Below are 16,913 nucleotides of genomic sequence, written 5' to 3'. Positions count from 1 at the left end.
TTTAATTTCTTTTTGAAAACATGGAAATTGTTAAATTGTATATTCAAACCTTGGGCTTAAACTTGTAAACTTTATCTCCCTGGCCCTCAGAATCTATAGTCTCGTTATCCATCCATGGTTCAGGTCGCTCCCGAAAACGTTGCTGAGAAATGAAAGAAAAAAGAAAGCTTTAATTTTATCGCCTGATGAAATTTAGCAGCGGCACACAAAACGTCATGATCTTTTAGATCTCTTGTTGACCATACATTGCGAGACAAACGAATGTCACTAGCGATATCATTTGCGACTTAGAGTAAGTACATATGGTCATAAATATTCACCCTGTTCATCACTATCAGTTTTGTGGTGATGATTTAAAAAGATTTAAATTGAATTTGAACAAGAGAAAATAGTTGAAATAAATCCAATTCATGTAATAGAACTAGCTAAATGGATTCTTTAAAAGAATTGCAGCTGGATATATGTATTGTTTCTGTAATTCTGTCATCAATATATGGTATTCTTTTTATAATAAATTTTGGGAAAACCAAAAATAACTCACCCTCAAATAGGAGATGATCTTCCTGTCATTGTTTAGTCTCATTTTCTTCAACGCTTTACGTCTTGAGTACCGTTGGCTTGTGCTCTGAAAATCATAGACATAAAAAGTTGGTTAAGATTATCCAGAGGAGGCGTGATGGCTCGACGGTAAAGCAGTGGTCTCATAACCGTGAGGTCCCGGGTTCGAAACCAAGCCAATACACTTGTGGCTTTTCATAAGGCTTTAATCCTCATTATCAAGTCCCTCAGAGAGAATGTAAAGCTGTGGGTCACTTGGTTGTTTACTTACACGCATAAACATCATTCTTTTTCTGTATGCAGACAGGAACAGTTTTATAAGAAATTGGAAAGAATGGACCTAAGTCAGCAATACAAGTGACATAGCTTGTCTTTGTCTCTGAACCTGTCGCAGAACATAGCAAAACGTTTAATTGATTTGTTTTTACTACACCAGTCTGAATTTGTTAAATAGTATTGTTGTGAAATATATTTTAAGGTGATAAAATGTAAGGGGTTATATATTCAGTTGAAACATTTGCTTTTATGAAGGCAAGTCTGATCCCATCCAAAATATTCTGGCGATGCCCGGATGGGCCTGTTGCAGATCTTACCCCATTAGTGTCAGGCCCAGCATATGATGCTGATATGAACTTTGACCCCTGATCGTCTGCCTTGGTATCTGTTGTTGATTCCACAGAAGACGAAGCTTGGTCAGTCTGCAAATACATAATGAAAAATATAATAAGATGATATGAAGTATAATATCCACAATTGTCATGTTTAGTTTTTTGAGGGGGGTAAGTGGAAGTACATGTAGTATAGATATTGACAAACATGACCTTAACATATTTTGGTATGAATCAGTGTATGTCCTAGATTTGGCCAACAAGGAAATACATTTAAAAAAAGAATTATTCATACCCCTTGTCACCTTCATGTTTTTTTTTCTTGTGTTTTCCGTTAATCAAGTACGAAAAATGGACTGGTTAAATACGGAATACTAGATGTAATCTTTAATATGTCACATTCTCAAGAAACATAAATCGGGAAAAATAATTGTTCACGTACTTATAAAAAATTACAAAACTTGGTAATGTACTGTATGAATAATGTAGTTGTTAACTGTATCTTAATATTGTCCAGATTCTCAATGCAAGGACATTCTTAATTACATTAATGTATCAATAGAAATCAAAATACTGAGGACCAATATCAATTTCACTTTCATAGACAAAAGTTACACAAATTATGACAAAGCCTTCCCTATTATTTTCCCTCTCCTATTAAAATGCATCGTCATTATTGTTTTCTTTTTTTAACTAACCAAAAGAAAACATCCTTTTTGGTTCATAAAAGAAGCAAAAGGCCGTGGGCCCTGTTTCATAAAACATTTGTATCAATAGCAACTGCGAGAGATCTATAATAAATCTGCGCATAGCCAATCAAAGCTAAGGATTTCAGTGGCTTATAACAATGATCGCATCTTGTTATTGATAACAGGTTTCATGAAACAGGGTCCTGATCCCCGCTGAAACCATAGGATGTGCTATATCACGTACCTGCAGTGATAAGTATCTGTTTGGCAAACAGCTCATTTAACAGGTATCAATAACGAACAAATCTATTAGCACACAATGACGCGTTTTGCCCCTAACAAAAAACAGTTGCTCCGAAAGTCCTTGCATTTATCAGGCTTCTGGGTCATCCTTTTATCCCCCAAAAAGCTGGACTTGGGGCATTTTAGAATTTAAATGCAGAGATAGAAACTATTGATGGTAACGAGGAGAATGATTTGTTGTTATCAGCTATTTCTGAATGGCTAGAACAAAGTGCACAACGATCACACCACTGTAGGCTTTTAGGTGGGGTTCAGTTGCGCAAGTCAAAGGCCCTGGTCAAAGGATCACTTTTTTTCTTCAAAAAGAGTTAGTTACGGCAAACATTACCACGGCACAACGCACAAGGTATATAGGTACGGTAAACTGCACATAATAACGTTTTTAACATGTCACCAACATGTACAGCCTGAATGATTGCATAATTATACAGTCGTATCCTTGTTTTGAAACAAATTAATGGCAGCTAATTTCACTGGAAGAGCACGCTTTTGGTTACATGTGGGCATATCAAACTATTCAAGGAAAACTAAAACTATGTATTTTTCCTAGCTTTCCACCCTCCCTTGGGGTGTTTCACAAAGACTAAGATCGACTTTGGGTTGGACTTAACTATGGCAGGCCGTTCATGCGACCGTTTTCTCTCACCATTTACTGGCATTTGTCTCTCAACGGATTTACAATCAAGTTCACATATCTACAAAATTTACAATTTTGTATAGTTCATTATTGAAGGAAAAATATTATATAAAGGTGAAAGCAACCATTGGCATGATTGGCCTTCTATTTAAGTTGGACTTAACGTCGATCTTAGTTCCTATCCGTTAATCCGATTTATATAAATATCGAGGAGGTTATTTTAGGGGAGCTTGACATGAAGCATGCGTGGACGTAACCTAAGCTTCGTCCATATTAAGTTTCAAGTGCAGACGACATTTTCTTTTTTATGACGAAATGTCCCGCTTTGTCCTTCGTTATTATTTAAGGTGATTTTTGGCCAAACCAAAGCAAATACCGTTCCCCAATACGACTGCATTCATACTGAATTCATAGAGGAGTTGAAAAACACAGCCTAGAACGAAAAATCAGTCTTTTCGTTCGGGAATATGTTTCGATAAGACTATATCTGGCTTCACCGAATCCCTTTCCTAAAGGCCCGGTCACACAGGGAGGACGCATGGGGAACGCACGGCCAGCGCATTGGAAATTTGCAATTTTGGCCAGTGCGTTGTCGTTCGCTAGGCGTGCGTCATCATTCGTTACTCGTTCGTCGAGCGCGCTGGACCAACGCTGGACCAGCGCTATGCATGCGTCGTCATTCGCTGTGTGCGTCGGGATTTTTTGAGCATGCTCAAAAACGTGCGCCGAGCTCGACGCATGAATATACACGCCAAAGGCACGCCAGACATGCGCCGGAGCGCGCTAGACCAGCGCCAGACATGCGTGGAGCGCGCTAGACCAGCGCCAGACAAACGCGGGGCACACGCCCTGTATACGCACAGCGCGCTAGCTACACGCCGTGCATTTTGTGTCAGCTCGCTAGCTTTTCCAAAATCATGACAAAAGTTAGGCACACGTTCTTTTCCGATTTCCAATGCGCTGGCCGTGCGTCGTAGAACGCGGTGCATGCGTGGACCATTCGTCCAGCGCGCTAGCAACACGCTGTGCATTCGTGGAAGTTGTTTTCATGTGCGCTCTGTGTGCGCCCTGTGTGCGCCCTGTATACGCCCTGTATGCGTCCAGCGCGCTATGCATTTGGTGTCAGCTAGCTGTATAGCTTCGACAAAAGTTGGGCGCACGACAACGCACTGGCCAAAATTGCAAATTTTCCATGCGCCGGCCGTGCGTCCCCCATGCGTCCCCTCTGTGTGACCGGGCCTTAAGACTAAGAGGGCAGTGTCAAAAAGTCAAAAGGAGTGTTCCAACGAAAGGAAAGAGAACGTCTCCAAGTCGATGGATTGTTCCGTCTATAGTCAGACTAACTTCTTGGTCAGACTCATCACAGCCGGAGTCCGACATTGACAAGCAATTACTGTGATAGCAAAAAAACCGATCGCGGGCATTTCTTTTGTTCCATTAATCGGCCTTCGCACGGCGCACAATTGCGCAGGACGCCATCTTTGGCAATTAATCAATACGCCATGAATGGATAATAGGTCACAATAGTGCAAATATTTGAATCGACTTCAGGAGGTCATTCTAGCATGAAAGGATATTCTTCCATTGTCATTCTAGCATGGAAAATTGATTTTTATTTTGTAGTTTTTGCTTAAGCTTACTGATTGGGATGATTTCTCAGGTTCGTTATCATTTTCAAACATCGTGAAGTTTTCTCACTGTTGATACGGTTTATCTATATATTTTGTTGCTAACAAACAAAAAAATCCAACGCCCCCGCCATAATTTAGACGTCGTATTCAATATTTATTTGAAACATGCGTAGAATAAGGTTTTCTTTAGAACCAAGAGGCTCGCAGCCTGAACCCAAAATATACAATTTATGCTATCATTAATAATTACAAAATGTAATGCATACAATTCTGCGTCAGTGAGATTTGGGGGACAAAATCTCGACCCCTGCTTCGACCAACTGTTATTCAATCCGTCTTAAGAACCTTATAAACAGGGACTTTTAGATTTGCATGTCGACATAGTGGACTGCTACGTGTGATGTCCATTTAAGGCAATGTGACGTCCTTTTAAGGCACTGCCAGTGCCTTAATAGCACGTCACACGTAGCAGTCCACTATGTCGACGTGCAAATCTAAAAGTCCCTAATAGCTGCAAGAAGGCATGCAATTTTGAGAAGAAACAACAAATCGGACTCGGGTATGCGCGGTCTTTAGGCCATCTCGCAGGTACAATCACAAACCGATTTATTTCTCACTCTGCCAATAGTTGTCATAACTGAGAAAACAAAAACATTCGGAGCCAATTTCGTATCAATTATCCCACAGCACAGAGATACATGCTATTTCTCACTTAAGGCGCTTTAATGGACATGATGAAAGCTAAAAGCATCGATCGCTTGATGAATGATATAAATCAGTCACTAGCGATCGATGATCAAATCGATAAAATGGCGTCAATTCAGATTCATTTTATCTCCTCATCTCACCCTGACGCTATCTTCTATTGTTATCACAAGTATCAGCGAAACTGGTTTCAGCAATCGATCAATCACTGTGCTTTGTTACGTCACAATTAACTTGATTAAGAAAATGTCCTCATTGTTACCATCGGTGGAGTGACAGGAATATCAAGGCAGATGCTCCCCAAGAAGAAGAATAAGACGAAGAAGGAGAAAGAGAAGGGGAGAAGAGGGAGAAGAAGGAGAAGAAGGAGAAGAAGGAGAAGAAGGAGAAGAAGGAGAAGAAGGAGAAGAAGGAGAAGAAGAAGACGGAGAAGACGGAGAAGAAGGAGAAAAGGAGAAGCAGAAGAAGAAAAAGGAGGAGAACTTGAGAAGAAGAAGAAGTAGTATAAATATAAGGAGAAGAAAAGGAAGGAGAAGAAGAAGAAGAAGAAGAAGAAGGAGGAGGAGAAGAAGGGAAAGAACTTAGAAGACGGGAAGAAGAACACATACATACAGAAAGCGAAGAAGGCAACGGAGAGGAAGATGAAGAAAAAGAAGGGAAAAGGACGGAGGGGAAGATGAACATTTTAAAACAGAAAGAGAAGAAGGAAGCGTGGGACATAGGAAACCGTTGCTGTGTTTGAGATCTTAGTTTGATATTCGCTTAATTCTTAGATGGTTCGTATAGAAGGAGCGAAAACAAAATCAAGCTGATACGTTTTCAGAGGAGGCATAGGTCCTTCTGCCCCCTCATTAAATCCGCAACCACTATCGCCAGTATGCCATCTACATACATGTATAACGTCAGTTTGCCCATGCATTCAAGCACAACCTTAATCCGTTATAGTCTCTGCAATACTACATCATATACATAAAACGTTTAATAGGTCTTTACGAATTGTAGAAGTTTGCCCATGCATTCAAAAGCACAACCTTAGTCCATTAGTAATCTCTACATGTCACAAAGACTCGGTGTAAAATGTCGTGAATCATAACAAACGAGGAAGATATGATATATAACAGGTCGGTTTACAATCATATTCAGATTTTATTCATACTTTGTAAATAAAGGTTGTTCTTGAAAACCCAAAAGGCTTGCCCGAGTTAATGCGGAGGGAGTTCCCTCTGGCTTGGCTGCATGGGTTGCAGATTTGACAACCTCACTAATCATAACATCCAAATTGAAGATAATGTTTCCTGGCCTGCTCGTTTGTACAACCGCTCCTATTAATATCATTTCGATCAATTTTAGTATTCCCATGCTACTTTTTATAGTAATTTCTTCAACAAAATATGTTAAAACGAACATTAAAAGTACCCTCTAGATCAGACATGATTAAAAAGTATCAACAAAACCCACTAGATGTCCGAATATAACAGATCACCAAGTCTCGCGAGGGAAGGGGCGGGGCTACATCTCTTCATTTTCTGTTTTGCAACGAAATAATGGAACATGAAATTCTTACGTCAATTTGGACACATTTTCTATAATAATGTGCATGTTTTTATCTAAGTCCATTAACATGCCTTTGTTAACAACTATGATGTTTTGCACAATACTCCCTATCTCCGTCTTGCCCCCCCCCCCCCTCTCTTTCTTTATGTCTGTCTCTGTCCATCTCTCTCTTTCTTTCTGTCTCTCTTTCATTTAGTTACCCAACCAGTGCCAACAGACATGATATTGTATTTGTCTTGTCATGCTATTGTTAGTTCATTCTCTATCCATTTTACGACCAAAGTCCCAAGCGGAGTGCATGCATGGAAAAGGCCAATGACACTCTAAACTCCCACATTACACGGCAACTGGCAACCTTTCATGTTTATTCTACTGTAATTAAACGAAAAAAAAGTAAATCCATTAACTTGTCGTATTCGATGCATTGACCTTGAAATTGTCTTTGTGTTACTTGTTCATGGGCCATACGAACTACCTATAAAAAAACAAGCCAGGCATATACATGTATGCCTGTGATAATCGTTTTTGGTGAAACTTCGAGACTGGCCCTACGCTGTATATACCGACTTTAAAATGCGTAAACAACGAAACGCTATGCATGACTGTAATGTGATTTTTGTAATCATAAATGTATTGGTTCGAATATTTGTGACACTTTTGTCTCACTATTATCGAATTTGTATTGTTAATTCACGTGCCCTAGTTACGACTGTGCCTGGGAATGATTGATCGAGAGACTTTTTAAATTAAACTTTCCTACGAATCGTAAATCAACACGGAAAAAATAGTTGAAATGGCTGGGACATCCTACGATAACAAACACAAATTCTACCGAACAAAGTGCGATATTGTACATGACGTCATTAGGTGACGTGCAAGAATGTGAAGTCCATTTATGGGGGCGGGGTCATAAAATAATATGAACGAGGAAAAAATATTTGAATTCAAGCTATTTGACAATTGACATCAACGGTAAATGTGATCATTAGCAAAACATACATGTACATGTACATTGAATATCGCAAACGGTAATAATGATAATGTACACACCTTCAACTTCGAACAAATTAAAGCCTACATTTGAATTGAAACATACAAATACACAATATAGAATTACGTCATTATTAGGTAATGCGTACCGTGAGGAATGATCTATGGAGAGGGCAATGCCGTTCATATGCCAGTATACAGTAACACATTCTGAGAAGCACATAAATTAAGCAAATGTGTCTATTTATTGATTAATTAAAACAAGAAGGCCGCATTACAACGGACACCAGTCTATCTGCTAAAACCACAATCATTATCTTTTGTTAGTCCCACATTGGCCCTTTGGCGTTGCCCGAACATGACAACGCATAAGTACCCGCGGTGGACTTGGGGTCAATTCTTGATGACCGCGAAGGTCGTTTATTATCTTCGGAGAGCAAACTGTTTACAGCGTTGCCATGGTTATGTGTACATCTCGGATCACGACCCCAATTCGGTTGGGACGCGAAGATAACCGAAATTTGATCGGGACATGACAAACATCCTTGTCAGCTGGAATAATTCAGGGGGACACCGGGGGACATCTCGAATTATAACATGCTATTCCCAGCATTGCCTAGAGATGTCGAATTCTATTGAAGCATTTCAGAAGTCTCAAAATCAGTCATTTTCAAACAAAATCAGTACATAATTTTCTTTAATTTGCTGCGAATACGCTATTTTGCATTTGAAAACACAGTCTGGTAACACTGGTATATTATGTTCTTTCCTCCTTTTCATGAAGTGATTATGGTAATATGACTTATTCTCGAGAGATAAAGTTTACATGTATATCTTTCTTAGAACTTTATTTATACAGTTGAAGAGTCGTTAAGAAAACAAAAAGGGACGATTTTTATCTTTATGCATAAATTATGACGCAGGTGGAAGCGTTCATACCGCCGATCGAAAACAAATATCCCTTCTTTCTTTTTTTAATCCTCGAATATTCACCAAGGAAATTACGATTTGAATATCACAATATATATAACGTCACGACAAAAAAATGATCTGTAAGATGTACTACATAAACGTCAAAGATTATACCGTCGACAAAACGGCTGTAAAGTGATATCTCGGTTCTGGGAATATAGTTTCCACGTGAGGAAAATTGAGTTTGAGTGAAATGGTGTGGAAAGGAGACAGATGGAGCAGATAGAACATGACAGCAGGAGCATGTGTGCAGAAGTCTCAAGCTTTGAATATACCCCCCCCCCCCCCTTCCCCTTTCTTTCTCTCTTTACCGTTTTAATATTTGTCTCTCTATCAGCATCACTCACAGTTCTTTGGTTACCCAAAAATGTCCTCAGACCGAAATCATCACATCTCCAAAGTCTACAAGCGTAAAATATACGAGATCCGCACAAAATATATACATTATCCATTGCTATTTTGATGATACATTGTGTAAGTCAATATGTATTCGGTCGACCTATCCATTCCACATTGCCCACATTATTTTATGCAGTAATAATTTTTTCCTTCAAACAAATGAACGAAAGCTATATAAATCAGAGAAAGCTAAATAATGTAAAACTTGGTACAGTCAGGGCAATTCTGTTCAAAGTCACATTCGTCTATATTTGCTGACAAATGATATTCTCGTTTATGGTTTATCACATTTCAGTTGATAACATAACATAGACGGCCTGGCACTTGCTACATACACATTATACATTCTGAACGTGTGTAATTGAATAATAACCAACTTGAAGTAGGTGCGAAAAGGTTTCGAGGGTTAAGATTAAGAAGTTGGATGTTTGAACAAGAACTGATAATTAAGAACAAGATAACTACGACAATGCCCGATGGTACCTCCCAATGTAAAACAAGATTGATTCCTAATCGTAACTATTTGATTAATTTTAAGTGGGCACATAGATCGGAAAAAATTCCAGAGGACCGTTTTCTTCTTTGTCTTCTTCTTCTTCTTCTTCTTCTTCTTCTTCTTCTTCTTCTTCTTCTGCTCCTTCTTCTTGCTGTTCTTCTTGTTGTTCTTCTTGTTGTTCTTCTTGTTGTTCTTCTTCTTGCTCTTCTTCTTCTTCTTCTTCTTCTTCTTCTTCTTGGTCTTGTTATTCTTGTTCTTTTTCTTGTTATTTTTGTTCTTGTTCTTCTTGTTTTTCTTCTTGTTCTTCTTCTTGTTCTTCTCCTTCTTCTTGTTCTTCTTCTTCTTCTTTTTCTTTTTCTTTTCATTTGTATTATTATTAATATTATTATCAATTATTATCAGTATTATTATTAGTAGTATTGGTATCGGTATCATTAATAGCCCGGACGTTTTGCACAATTAATTAAGTGTCCACTGTATACATAAATAATAGAATAGTTATAAACAATCAATTGCGCTTGGTTTTGTCAATGCCCTTGGTGGTTAGTTGAGATAATTGTGGTTGTGTTCGAGAGAAACAGTTCAATATTGATTGGTGCATTTTTCCGTGCAAAATCAATTTAATAATTATATCAATTTGGGTTTTCTGTTGTAGACAGGAAACTTAGTTAGTGCATTCTTACATCAATGTTTGACTTTGAACACATTTGTTTTGACAATCCTTGCAGAAATGTGTCTTAAAGCCCCAATGCATGCACTACTAAAATGACTGAGCGGTACCCGTTGATCCCCAACGATGCCCTTATGTTAATTGAGAGCTGACTTGATGAGATACAATGTAACCACCTGCCAGTGACCTAGCGGGGAGGTCTAATCCCACCATGCCAAACTAGTGCAGAGGGGCTTTAAATGACATACTCTTTGACTCTTTTACATTATGCTACAATTAAGTGAAACTTTGCCATCAGATTGTGGGGAGCTTGCACCATGGACCTAATACAAAAGAACAATTCAAACGGAGTTTTAAGAGATATCTATATTCTTAAAACATTACAAATTCATTGAACTCATACTGCTTGGGTCATGGATTGTGTGATATATAAATTACGACTATGATTTTGAGGGAACCTTCAACCTTCACAAGCACATTACAGTAAAGCCATAACAATTTTTCTTTCAAAGTTCTGTAAATAAATTTCTTTAAGACACTTTTTCCAGAATTGTTTTGCACCTCTCCCGCAACCCTCATGAATTTAACGGGACCATTACTGTATTTTTGTCAATTTACAGTACACTCATTTTCATTAAACAGAAACAAAACATAATTCAGAAGCAAAGGTTTATAAGATGAATAATACTCATGTTTTGTAGAAACACACAGATCTGGTGTTTGTTATGGTGCTTGGTGAAATTACATTTAGCCGAGGGCAATGACACTTTAAATTAATTTTAAGTCCAAGAAAATGAAATACGACCCTCTCAACCCCCCCCCCCCCCCCTCTCTCTCTCTCTCTCTCTAAACAAAATGCCGAATCTCATTTGACGGGATGGTTCAAAGAAACCCCAAATGACATGTAGCTAGGTCTGAAGTTCAAGCGTTTTTACAACATGTCATGTCGATCATTATGTTTCAATGTTAATAAGAAAGGATCGATTTGTTTAAATATTGCTTGTCTGTGTCGTCTTTTTTTTTTAAAAAGGCCGAAAAAATGAAATACATTCTGAGAGTAAAAAGGTTCTTTTAGGTACACGTATTTTGCTCATATATATGTACTTAGTTTAGTGTATAAACAAAATGAATAATATAGCATAATTATAAAGGTTTTTTTTCCATTTTGTCAATAGAGTCCTATATTATTATTTTTATAAACAATAAACGTATTAGCTGTTCGTTATGAATTTCACATGATTTGACACCGATCTATCTATACCACCTGTTGTTTCGTGCGCGTTTTTATTTACCCACCCCAACAAACTTCACGCACTTACAAAACTAACACCATATCACACATTCTCAAAAACTTGATTTCACAAACCTTTCTGCCATAACTCCACGACGATCTTTCACTGTACGAATTCCGCCTGTAAAACTCCACCGCAGATTCGGAATAAAATCTGACGTGACCGTCTGGTCCACGGAGTCGGTTGCTAGGGCGCGGGTCGCCCATACTGTCCCGGGGCGAAACCTCTAGCGGGACGGTGCAGCCGACGACACTGCCAGTCTTGCTGGCGAGGTTCACAGAGTATTGTTGCAAGATTCCACCGAACGCAGACATAATGCATCCATTACTCCATCAAAAGTTCTAAATATCCAAAGCAAAGTCTGTTGATAAGTGGTTCAAATTGTTGCTTACATGAAAACCTGTAACAAGCTTTTTATAACTTTCAGCAACCGAACTAGTTCACCAGCACTCATACACTGGTGCCTGTGTGTATAATAAGCGTATCGCGAAAAAAAAATCACGGATTTTCATTCATGCAGCGACGAACTTTGCAAAACTCCGCAGACTCTCCAAATATATTCCACGCAATGCACAGCAACTGAAAATGTCGTACTTTAGGCCAAGAGTCAAGAAAAGTAGACGACTTTGGCTAGAAATTAGACGTGTTTAATGTAATGACCTAGAACCTTGAGCTTATATCGACTACAAACCTGCGATCCGACACTTTGGTACAACATAAATCGATATGCTTATATCCCGCTTACTTCGCACGTGGTAGTAGGGTGTTTGACACGGTCGAGTGTGTGCGCATTGTAAACAGAATGGTATACACAGCACTCGAAGGTTTGTTATGCTGATCAAAAGAAAATCGGGTATTAGCAGCGGAAAATAAACCTTCTGGAGCTATAAGTACATTAGGGGTAACAGAGGCGGGGTATCATTTACTGAGGGGCTGCTTTGGTTGCGAAGAGGGATTTAAAAATGAGCTCCGTGGCAGATTCCGGGGACAGATTATTAACCTCGAATTTATCACAAACCCTGCTCGAATGTAATTGTTGGTTTGCACATGGTTTATCGTTTTTCTTTTAAATTCGTATATCTCCCAAGTTCACTGTTGCCAACAAAGCTGTGATAGTTTTTGTTAGGACTTTTTTGACCAACGTCTGTCGGAATAAAAACATTACATGTTCTCATAAGTTTTTTGATCAATCTTAAGATCATAGAGATTGGTGAATAATGTTCTGAGTAAATTTTAAATCTATCGAGAATATGGAACAACCATTTTATGACAGGAGGTCAGAATTTGTTTTATATATTAGGAATGGGAAACGTACAGTGTAGAATGTAAAGACTTTCGAGAAATCAACTCAAAGTCAAATTCAGGACAACATGTGTAACCCTATAGAAAGTATGTTCGGGTTAGGCAATCTCATCATCATTTCAGGATATAGACGGGAAGGCAATGTAAAAATAAAAGGATTTTAAACTCTTTGACACCCCCCCCCCCCCTTTCACGTCATGTTTATTGATGGTTTTGTTGTGTTTCTCCCCCTTTCTCTCTCTCTCTCTCGCTCTCTCACTATCTCTCTCTCTCTCTCTCTCTCTCTCTCTCTCTCTTTTTTCTCTCTCTCTCTTTTTTCCCTCTCTCTCTTTTTTTTTCTCTCTCTCTCCCTCTCCTTCTCTCTCTCTCCCTCTCTCTCTCTCATTCTCTATTTTCACTTCTCCCTCTCTCTCTCTCTGTATCCACCTCTCACTCTCTCATCTTACAGTCTCTCTTTCTCCACTCGCTCATACACGTACACGCACCAACATACATGCTTATAATTTATAGGTTTTGAAATATATCTTTAATGATATGAAATAAATTAAGATTAATCTCTCTCTCTCTCTCTCTCTCTCTCTCGCTCATATGAATATTTCCTATTTGTTTATGTCTTCTCCCTGGCAACGGCATATCTCTACAGTTCAAATAGTCCGTTAGAAACCCACCTAACGATCGGTGACAATAGCAAAAACTGTATGATGCTCTCACTTGCATTCAACTTTTTTTCTTTCATATTTCTAATAAAGGCTTATCGCTGATCTGGTCAAATAGATTTAGAAGAACAACTATAAAAGGGCTCCGTACAATATATTTCCAGGGGTACAATATTTGGTATTGTCTCTTTCCCTCGGGGAAATGTCTTTTCTTATCTCGCTCTATTAAATAACCAAGAATTGTTTGCCATATGCAGGTTTAGTAGATTTGAGAATTTGTTATACCTCATTTAATTTTGTTTATTTTCCAATAGCCAGCGTTTTTTTAAATACCCCACGAAAGGGGAGAAGCAGTAATACTGCTGAAAAGTACATGTAAACCTATCTCTCTTTCACCCCCCCCCCCTCCCCACACACACACACACATCAAATATACAATTTGTTCACACTAACATAGTGTAGGCCATTACGTCAGGCCTTTATCTTACTGCAAGTAAGCAATTTAATGTGATGCTTCCACTGTCTGTAGACACAAATTAAACGTCAAATATGAACAAAAAGAAATACAAACGCAGCTCTTCAGCGGAAAGAGATTGATTCTATTTTTATTCGTGATATTCAACTAATTGAAGGCCTATTTCCGACAGGAATCGGTTGGTGTTTTCAAATCAACTTTTAAAAAATAATCCTGGGTGTTCTTAACTAGCTTGGGAAGATATTAACGTGATAACATTACATTTTAACATTCTTATATATGGTATGAACTATTCGTCAAACAGTAAATAACACATATTTATTTTTTAAAAAGATTAAAATAAATATATTAGAACATCCCTACTAGGCTTTGCGATATGAACATCAATAAGAGGGTCAACATTTATAGTATCAACACCACTCACGTATATTGTAAAATAATTACATCTAGCGAACGCTTAAATAAATACTAGTAATATTTACGATAACGCTGAAATAACAACAATAATACAAGTAAAATACTAGATGTTAATTGATATTCATAATGGAAACCATAAAACAGCAATCATAATGATATCAAGAGTAATAACAAATGCATGATAGCAACAACAACAACTGTAATGAAAACCACAAAAAAAATAATAACACAATTAAAACAAATAAATACTGATGACGATAATATATAGTGGACATAAATATAGATTTATTTCTTTTAATTTTATAGAATCTTATTAAGGTTTTAGTGACATGAGCTATGAATTCAACCAAGGCTGAAATTGAAAGAAATTTACAATAATGGTAATAACAAAATAATAATGGTAATTTCAATGATGATGATGATGATGATGATGAAACAGATAATGTTTGATAATAATAATAAAAATAATGATAACAATAATGTTAATAAACATTATTACCCGTATCAGACATCTGAGCTGGTCATTTACAAAACCATATTGCCCTAGTTTTCACTAGCAGTGGGAACGGAGGGGTATATTCTTTGTATTTTCCTTGGTCTCCCTGCGCGTATTGACTTTGCGTGTAGAGACGAGTGAAAATATACCTTGGTATTTTCCACGGTCTCGCATTTTCATTGCGCATCTATTATGCGTACGAGAACCTGCGCACTTTGCACGCACTCTATTGTGACGTAATAATCACACCAAATACACACTGTTTGTAGTGTATCGAAAATTTTGTCAAGCACTGGATGCACAGTGTTGGTTTGACAAAGTTTGTTCAGTTCTTGAGATTGTCATGGTGGATGTCTCTATTTGCTCTAGATGTCTGATTTGAATAACAATAAAAATATTGACTGGCTTTACTTTCGGGGGATATCAGAAATATTGACCGCGCTAAGACCATATTGCCCTCGTCTTTCGACTCGGGGCAATATGATCTGAGCTTGGTCAATATTTCTGATATACCCCTCAAGGCCAGTCAATATTATATAAATAACAGCAGTCCTAATAATGATGATAATAATAGTAATACAATAATAACATAAGAATAAAAGTAATATGATAATAATAACAAAAAATAATAATAATAATAATAATAATAATAAAATTATTCTTCTGATAACAATAATAGCAAATGATGATGATAATAATAATGATATAAATGACGACATGATAATGACGATGATTAAAATGATGATAAAAACATAAAAACCAGCAATAACAATAATAATCATGTAATTTGATCAATGAACATTTCAGATAATTTGTAATTTACGTTCCATTTTTTATTTGTAGGGGGGGTGGATGGTGTATGTCGATTAAGTAAAAGAAAACATTGAGTTCTGGTAATGATAGAAAATGTATTCTCACAGAATCAAAACATGTTCAAGATTACAAATAAATTAAATGTGCCAAACGATTTTGGTAGAAATGTATAAGGGCTGAGTAATGGAGTAATGAGCATCTCAAGATAAGGAATTCAAGGTATAAAGTATATGCCCTACGCCATTGTGCTCATTTTTAAACACAGGTCACTATTTTTGGATAGTTGTGGTTTTTATTGAAGATGATTTCCAGCAAGTCTTGGTGAATTTGTTTTTACTTTACTGGTTCAAACAATCAATCTGCTGTAGAATAAACAATCCAGAATGAATTATAGCCATGTTCTCTCGACAAACGATTCCAATACCGGGGCCCAAGATTAGCTTTACAGTATGCGGTTGTAACAAATAACTGGTGCGTTGTGATGAGAAAGTATACAGAGTGGTCGATACTTCCTCTAAAGTAATTACAAGTCTTCGAGCTAAAGGAATATTAGAAGAATAATCACAATGAGACTGATAACATCAACCATGATGATTATGATGATGATGATAATAATAGTAATGATACTAACAATATCAGTAATATAAGAATAATACAATTGGTAACAATCATAATAATAATGATAATAATAATAACAATAATAATGACGTTTATGAAGATGATGATGAAAAAAGGTAAAAGTGATCATTTTATCACCATCAAAATTGTCAAACATCAATACCAGTACTTTTAACAATGTTTGATATTTCATAATCAACAACCAAAAAAAAAAAAAAATTACAGGAAACAACAAAAATCATGACAACTGTAATTATAATGTTATTCTTGACGATATCAAAAAAATAATTTTTGGAGTAATAATGATGATAATAATTAAGATAATCATATTAATAATAATGGTAAGAATAATAATAATAAGTAAAATAATAGGATAAAACAATGATAGGGAAAAAAATACAAGATAACAATCATGATAATGATAATAACAGCAATAGGGATGATGATGATGAAATTGATAATACACAAAATAAGAAAGATAAATAATAATGATGTTAAATAATGACAATAAAAATAACAACACTGATAATGGCAATAATTATAATGATAATAATGATATAAATATAAAAAAATATTTGATATGATATTGCTAACATGCGGTTGTTATACGGTAAACATTCGAAAATATTATC

General features: G+C 36.9%; 1 protein-coding gene across 2 annotated transcripts in view; it reads right to left on the bottom strand.

Annotated features, from left to right (window-relative positions):
• LOC588296 overlaps positions 1-12,201 on the bottom strand; it is a 44,834-nt gene extending 32,633 nt beyond the window's left edge. For both annotated transcript variants that reach the window (XM_030993223.1, XM_030993224.1), the window contains exons 1-4: positions 11,579-12,201; positions 1,152-1,256; positions 542-625; positions 50-142 (exon numbers count right to left, since the gene is read on the bottom strand). In XM_030993223.1, coding sequence (XP_030849083.1) covers positions 50-142; positions 542-625; positions 1,152-1,256; positions 11,579-11,818 — 522 coding nt within the window. In that variant the 5' untranslated portion in view covers positions 11,819-12,201. The remainder of the gene's footprint in view (positions 1-49; positions 143-541; positions 626-1,151; positions 1,257-11,578) is intronic.
• Positions 12,202-16,913: the final 4,712 nt, after the last annotated feature.

The sequence above is a fragment of the Strongylocentrotus purpuratus genome, unplaced genomic scaffold (assembly GCF_000002235.5).
Source record: "Strongylocentrotus purpuratus isolate Spur 01 unplaced genomic scaffold, Spur_5.0 spur5_scaffold_20, whole genome shotgun sequence".
Taxonomy (NCBI): Eukaryota; Metazoa; Echinodermata; class Echinoidea; order Camarodonta; family Strongylocentrotidae; genus Strongylocentrotus; species Strongylocentrotus purpuratus.
The sequence above is the reverse complement of the archived record's forward strand: the minus strand, read 5'-3'. Positions and strand labels throughout refer to the sequence as shown.